Source organism: Chionomys nivalis, chromosome 1 (genome assembly GCF_950005125.1).
Source record: "Chionomys nivalis chromosome 1, mChiNiv1.1, whole genome shotgun sequence".
Lineage (NCBI taxonomy): Eukaryota > Metazoa > Chordata > Mammalia > Rodentia > Cricetidae > Chionomys > Chionomys nivalis.
In genome coordinates, this window is record NC_080086.1 from 121,515,457 (window position 1) to 121,523,037 (window position 7,581).

The 7,581-nt window shown below is 41.0% G+C and overlaps 1 protein-coding gene across 1 annotated transcript in view; it reads right to left on the bottom strand.

Annotated features, from left to right (window-relative positions):
• Dync2li1 (dynein cytoplasmic 2 light intermediate chain 1) overlaps nucleotides 1-7,581 on the bottom strand; it is a 30,237-nt gene extending 22,656 nt beyond the window's left edge. The window contains exons 1-4 of the mRNA XM_057785223.1: nucleotides 7,463-7,581; nucleotides 5,461-5,578; nucleotides 2,433-2,467; nucleotides 635-704 (exon numbers count right to left, since the gene is read on the bottom strand). Of these exons, the coding sequence (XP_057641206.1) occupies nucleotides 635-704; nucleotides 2,433-2,467; nucleotides 5,461-5,578; nucleotides 7,463-7,470 (231 nt within the window). The 5' untranslated portion in view covers nucleotides 7,471-7,581. The remainder of the gene's footprint in view (nucleotides 1-634; nucleotides 705-2,432; nucleotides 2,468-5,460; nucleotides 5,579-7,462) is intronic.

The following is a 7,581-nucleotide window of genomic DNA, read 5'->3' on the forward strand; positions in this document are numbered from 1 at the left end:
TTAAAAAAGAAAGCATTAAAAATATATATACATTGTATGATAATTCTAAAAAACAACTAAAACTTACAAAAATGGAGATATCAATAATGTTATTTTCATTTGAAAAATAGAAAAGGTTTCATCTATATAATTACTATAAGTACGCAAAGAACCCTATACCACTAAATTTCAAAGAAATTTAATTTCATACTGAGCCTGTTGTCACATGCTTATAATTTCAACAATACCCAGAAAGTTGAGATAGGAGGATTGCAAATGTAGGAATGCAGGGTCATCTAGGCTACAGAGGGAGTTTTAGGCCAGCCTGAGATACATAAGATCATATATATATATCCCAGAACAAAAGTATCATATAAACAAGGAACTCAAGATATTAAGTTGGCATAATTAGGTCAAAGAACTGTACAAAACTTGTGAATAAACCTTTTTCAACACTTTAGGATATAACAGGCAAAGTGAAAATGTTTTCACAGGTTGGGTAAGCTTCACATCAGCCGAACTGCATGTGACGTTTAATAGCACACGTCTATGACATGCACCATTGGCGTGTCTATTGTTTGCAGATAACACAAAGCCATCTCGGCATCATGGCTTCCCATCTAAGGCAGGAGTTATGACTTTGAAGTGAACTCACTGTGTTGTGCCCCTTTGTTCTTCTTCCGTAAGTATATTCCAAAGCTAAGGTTGGCTTTGCCGGCTCATCCCTGTACAACAAAGGTAGAATTATTACCGTGATGGTGGAACAGGTTTCTTCTGCTATCATCCTACTGTTTTTACTTCCTCTTAAACACTTTGTTAGTAAAGAGGGGACCCTGAATACCAGCACTCAGGTACACTTATAAAGGTGTTATTCCACAAGGCCCAAATAAGCCCTTCAAAACCACCATAGAGGTTTTAGTGGCATGTGCACGAGCCAGTGGAAAAGTGGTAGCTGGCAGCATCAAGGGCCACGCTGGGTCACCAGCTCTCTGAATCCAGGTCATGTGGGATATACCGGCTTGTTTGCTCAGGCTCAGTGTCAACTGGTAAGGACACCAAGGGAAGACTTATATGTAGTTCTTTATTTTAAATTTCAACCCAAATATGAACAATGACATAAAACCAACAAACAACTTAAAAAATATTCAAATTATTTAATAAATTATTCATGCAAGTTTAAATTGTTTGGTAAGCAATTATATGTTATGTATTTATTTTTAATGTGGTAAGAAATACATGAAGTAAATTTTACTGTTATAACCATTGTAAGTTGTGCATTTCATAGTATGAAGTATATTCATTCACATTGCTGGGCAAACAACCCTCACGACTTCTCAACCTGTAAAACTGCAACTCCACATACATTAAACGATTTCCCATGTCCCTTCCAGTCCCTGGCTACTGCTGTCCTCCTTGTTTCTGCTTCTGTGGGATCAACTGCTCTGAGTATCTCATACAAAAGGAACCAGAAAGTTTTGTATGTTTCGTGATTGGCTGATTTCACTTAGCATAGTAACCTCAAAGTTCACCTACACTGTAAAATATGACAATTTATTTCCCTTTTTAAATTAAAGATTTACTTATTTTATGGATGAATGTGGGCCTACATGCATGTATGTGCGCCATGCACATGTCAGGTGCTGTGGAGGTCAGGAGGAGCTGGTTCCTTTGAGTCACAGATACCTATAAGCGACCATGTGGGTGCAACTCTGGGTTCTCTGCAAGAGCAGCAAGTGCTGTCCCGTGCCAGAGTTCTTTCCTTTTTGAGCCTGAATAATATTGTATTTAGTTTTAACTTGAAGAACAAAAACCACAAGTTTAAGATTTGTGATTTGTATATTTCTAAGTGTTGAATATTTTGAACTTTATCTTGGCAGATATCATTCCCAGGATACACACCAAGTATTATTTGGCTATATTTCCTTAAAAACATAAGTCTTTAAGGAAGCAAGAAGTTTCCCTTAAGACAAAATGTCTACCACAGTTAACCCACAATTTGGAAGGTCATCCTATATCTGGGTATACTTCCAGAGGGCTGAAATGAGCTATTTTAATTCAATGTTGCAGTTTAAAGTACTTTATCTTAAACTAATGCTTGATTTATTATAAAAAACACCGATTACAATCATTGTTCATACAGGCATAGATTAGGCACAATAAAAAGAACTTAAATACCAAGGCAGCATAGCCCAAAAGAACATAAGCACCACTGGAGGTTGGGCGATGGTGGTAACACTTCTCTTTCAAACAGGAAATCTAGTATCAACCCCATATTGTTCGGGTTCTTCTTAGTCTTATCTTTAAAGGCGCTCTTAAAGGTTGTATTTGAGATTGAGAATTAAATACTTAGAATCTCAAAACTGCTCTCCTTCCATATCTTTTAGGGCTAAGGTGCTCTGCTGCAGCTGGAACAAGCGTGATTGCTGTCTAACAAAGGCTGACATAACACTCACCTGTCAAGACACCTTAGAATAATAGTAGTCTTTCCCTAGAAATTAAACAGAAAGGATCCCACGTTATTGTCGCCTACATGCAAAATTTTATTAGTGTTCGTAACTGTGGCCCAAAATAGCTTCTTAAATCACTTGAGTGATAAATTACCTGGAAACTAAAAACTAGAAACTTTCAGAATTACTTGAAAGTCTGATGAGTGGGAAAAGTGAACTGTCGACTTTTCCATCACAATCTAACCACACCGCTATTATGATTATAAAGTCCTGCAGGTGACAGGTATCAGCCGATCACATCCCACTCTAGGGGCCACCTGACAGCTGTCTTAAACTTTCTCTTTACTTGGCAATGCTAATTACTGGTTAGGCTGATTGCTGTATTCTAAAATTTCCCCGTCCCAGTTGTTGAAGCGGAAATGAAGGGAGAGGAAAACATACAAATACAAGATGCGCTGTAGGTAGGCGCAGAGCCGACGGTGCACACACTCTGTTGAAGTGCCTTGTTTGCATCCAGAGACTTCCTTTTTAGGAGTCAGTAAATGTGGGCTTTAGACACTAACCATGAAGCTTAACCCACACCCTCCTCAGAGGCTGGTAGGCTGGTTCAGTGGACTGAAGGACTCCTTGCAAGGAAGAGATGTGAAAGGCTCAGCAGGACAGGCCCACAGCAGGAAGTCTCTGAGTGTCAAGGAAAAGTTTGGAAAACCCTAGTTTGCTAAAAAGACAGACAATTTTACTATATTTCTCTCTCTCTCTCTCTCTCTCTCTCTCTCATATATATATACATATATATACATATATATTTAAATATTTATTTATCTATCATAAAAGGCTACAGTTTTTTAGATCAAAAAGATGGTAATAAGTCATTCCAGATTATATGTGCAATCAGATCAAGTGGACTCTTTGTAAGGAGATAACTGGAATACCATAAGCAACAAGCACTGATGAAGTATGGCTGGTGTGATACAAAACTGAAGCTCTAGAAACCTTAATACCAAACAAACTGATTATGGCAATCCACACAAGGAATATACAGCTATCAGGTATGGCAATGTAAAAATACATTTACATGATAAGAGGTCAATTCTGAAATGCCTTTTCCTGCTTCCTTTATACATATATGCTTTTGTCTACACACGTACACATGCACACATTGATGGACAGTATGTTCCGAGTGTTTCTAACTGACAGGTCTGCAGTTTTCTCTTGTGTCTGCTACATGTCACTTCCATGGCTTTTTCTTGAACCTTTTCACATCTAGGAACAGCATGACTTCCAAATCACAGATGCGGAAGCATATTTTCCAGCCTCTTCTCAAGGAACCCCAACAGTCTCCTTCACCTGCTGACCTCGACGTTTGTCTTCTGCTGGGCCCTTCCTACCTCTACCACCCTTTCCCACCCTAAAGTCAGCAGTTTTTCACTGCCATCACCTTGCAAATATCAATGGCTTCCTCATCTGCAAACACCTGTTCTAGAGAAACTCGACCACCTTTTACCCCATCCCCCAGGTGCCTGCACCTCTGCATACGAGGGATGGGAAAAATGAGGGTCCTCGGGACACTCTCTTGACACCCTGCATCAGAATTTGATATGGGATGTCCTTCTGTATATGTGTTGCCTTTATTGGTTAATGAATAAAGCTCTTTCAGTTAATGGCTTAGCATAGTACAGCCAAGTGGGAAATCTGAACAGAAATATAGAGAGAGTAGGTGGAGTCAGCAAGATGCCAAAGGAGTAACATGCCAGCACGGGTAAACCACAGGCCTAGTGGCAATACACAAATTATTTATCTTTGTACATTAATATAATAGTTCAAATTACTTATAAATTTATATCCAGTTTATTTCAATTCACATTATTTTCTTCCAAAACTCCTAACTTTTTTCTTTCAAACCTTACCTTATTTTTATGTATTATTTTTATGTGGTGGGAGTTTTGCCTATGTGTAGGTCTGCGCACAATATGTATTGCTGGTTTCTGAGGGAGCCAGAAGAAGGTTTCTGAACCTGTGGGACTGGAGTAACAGCCAGCTGTGAGCTGTCATTGGGTAATAGGACCCAATGTCAAACCCAGGACCTCTGGAAGAGCAGCCAGTGCTCTAAACTGTTGAGCCATCTCTCCAGCCCCAAGTTTTTTCTTATTATATAATTGTTTGTGCCAATAAGTATAATTTTAACAATAATGGAGATTAAAAACCCCAACTGAGGATGTCTAGTGTTTTGGAGATATTTCTGAGGAGATGCTGAGACACATCAGGCTGCTCACTGAACATGTAGCCCCACTGGTTCAGACCTTTGTTTCTGGAAGTTTCCTAGTTTTTCAGTACCCTTACCTAGAAGCATGAAACACAGAGAATGAATAGTAACATGAACTCCAAGTAGAACAGAGCGTGATGCTAATGGATTCCAGCATCCAACAGCTCTCAAGCCAGTGCTACATGGATTCCAGCACCCGACAGCTTGCAAGACTTGGCCTTTCGTGGACAGTGTCACTAGCAGCCTTTGCACACAAGAATTCTGTGTGTGGACATGATACATCTGTTCTCACTGTGTGGCCACAATCCACACTTTCAGTACACATAGTCAAGTGACCTTAAAGAGAGTGGGGACTACCATCTCATTTCCTTCACATTTTCTAAAATAACTAAGTCTTTGATAAACATCACTAACACAATTCAATTATTTCTTCATAGAGATTCCTAAAAGTAAAGTCACAGAGTTCACAGTGTGAATGCTGTTAAGACTGACCTACTGACTTAGGGGTATACTCAGACATTTAAGTGGAGCCTGGACTTTATATGCAATCAAAGCAGAAGATCGGAATACTTTGAATTATGAAATAATAATAGTTAAGGGTCTTTCTAATATATTTTTCACAGTTATAACTTTTCCTAGATCAATGACAAGCCCTCCCCAATTCAGTGAACATTCAGAGTTGAAAATACGAAGATTTAATCATTGCAATAAAGTAAAATTTGTTGCTGATTGCTAAATTATTTCGATAAATGAAACATATTAAAGCATTACCCCATTTTTACTGCCAATGAAGAAAACAGATTTTTCTCCAATTTCAACTCCATTCCCTTCACTTCCATGACTTCTCTTTTTTTCCACTTCAGCTTTTGCAATTTCCCAGAGAGTTTCACTGCATAAGAGGTAGAAAAACAAAAGCCAGAGAAACAGAAGGAATTCTTAGAAATAGCTATTTCCAGCAGAGAAACTTTATTTCAGTATGATTTATAAAAATACTATTTCCTGGAAGTCAATAACTAGGTAAAACCATGAAGGATTTTTCTAGCACCCTTCACCTGGAAACGGTTGGTGAAGAATACTGAAGCTGATAAGCAGAGTGCCTGCTTCCATTCCACTGCTGTGATAAAACACCAGACAGAGCAGGCTTATCTGCCCCACAGTTCCAGGAGTCATGGCAAGCAGGAAGCTCAAGGCAGCAGGAGCATGCCACAGCTAGTCCCGCCAACAGTCAAGAGCCAAATGTATGCATGCAGACACACATATTTGCCTTTTTGGGTACACTTGCTGGCCAGGAAGCTCCTGTGATCTCCTGTCTTTAACTCCTCCCCAAAGACCTGAGTTTACAGACACCTATCCTGTCCTTGCTTTTTTATCAACCTCAGGTCCTCATGATTGAGCATCATGCACTTTATCCACCATCCAGTCCTAAGTAAATATTTGTTGAGCAGCTAATACATGCAGGCCTCTGTGCTAATCCTCAGGCTCAAATCTGTTTCTTCCCCTCTGAAATGTCAATTAAAAAAAAAATCTGCTTTCAGGGCCATAGTGATTGTTACGCTGTCCCTGCTCATTTAGTTGTAGGCGCTGGTCTTTTAAACTACAAAAGTTACCGATGGTCTATAATTATTACTAGACAAGAACCAGAACCCGGGATGCTGACAGAGTTAAATGGTAACATGCCTGCCTAACATGCATGAGTCTTTGGGTTCAATTCCCAGAATCCCCAAACAAAAAGGGAATGTTTTTTAAATGTCAAAACAGAAAAACAAAGTCAAATAAAAATACCGAGATGTTGCACTCAACTATTTTATTTCATGGGCCAGGCTCCAGAAACTCTGTCTCCATCTCTTGCTCTGTTTACACACCATCCCTCCAGAATGTGACTGTGTTTCTCAAGTACCCAGTAAAGGGAAAGGGTTCTTCTATCTGCCATGCTTCCCACAAACAAACAAACAAAAACGGTACCCACAGCTTCACTATGGTAACCAATGAGAAGGCGATGTAAAGCGGACACATTTCCAGTCCTGAACTTCATAAACAACCGCAGTTCACGCCAGAAGGGGGCGAAAGATCCCTGGCCCTCTACCCTACATCTTTGTAGGCCATTTGGTGGTCCAGGTACTTTAAAGGACCTTGTAGAGATGAAGAGTTCAAATGTATTTCACAAGCCATCAATACCCCCAACCCTCCGCCTTCAAGGAGGTGCTGCACTTTTGTATATGAAGTAGAGAAGTCCTGCACCACGAGGTAGGGGGCCCTGGAGAGGAGGCTTTGTGATCTGGTTCACCATTGCCTACCCTCCAGCCTGCAATTCAAGTGGCACTCACGAAACGTCTAGCCGGGTGGTGGTGGTGCACGCCTTTAATCCCAGCACTTGGGAGGCAGCGGCAGGAGAATCTCAGTGAGTTCGAGCCCAGCCTGGTCCACAAAGCGAGTTCAAGGACAGTCAGGGCTGTTACATAGAGAAACCCTGTCTCGAAAACTACAAAACGAAAAAGAAAAGAAAGTAACGTCTATGTAATCAGCGAAGGGTTGGAGTTGATGAGCTTTCCTAGTCGTTTACTTTTCTACTTGTTTGTGACAGAATCCTCAAGCTCTAGGCCTATGGGATATCCGGGGTGGGGTGCGGCGGCGCGGTACTGTTGCGGTCCAGGCCCACAATCTCCCACCCACAGCGCCAGGGCTGGGTATCTCCGCCGCACCCTCCCGTGCCCTTTCATGTCCAGGTGGAAAAGAGGGGAGACTATGAATGCCTCGCCGGCCGGTTCAGCGATACCTGGGCATGGTGACTGTGCAGCCCCAGATGTCCTGGGATCCGCGTGGAAAACAGTTCTGATCACTGCAGGCAGCGACCTCCTACTTGGGCCTGAGAATGCTGGGGCTCCTTGGTTGCCA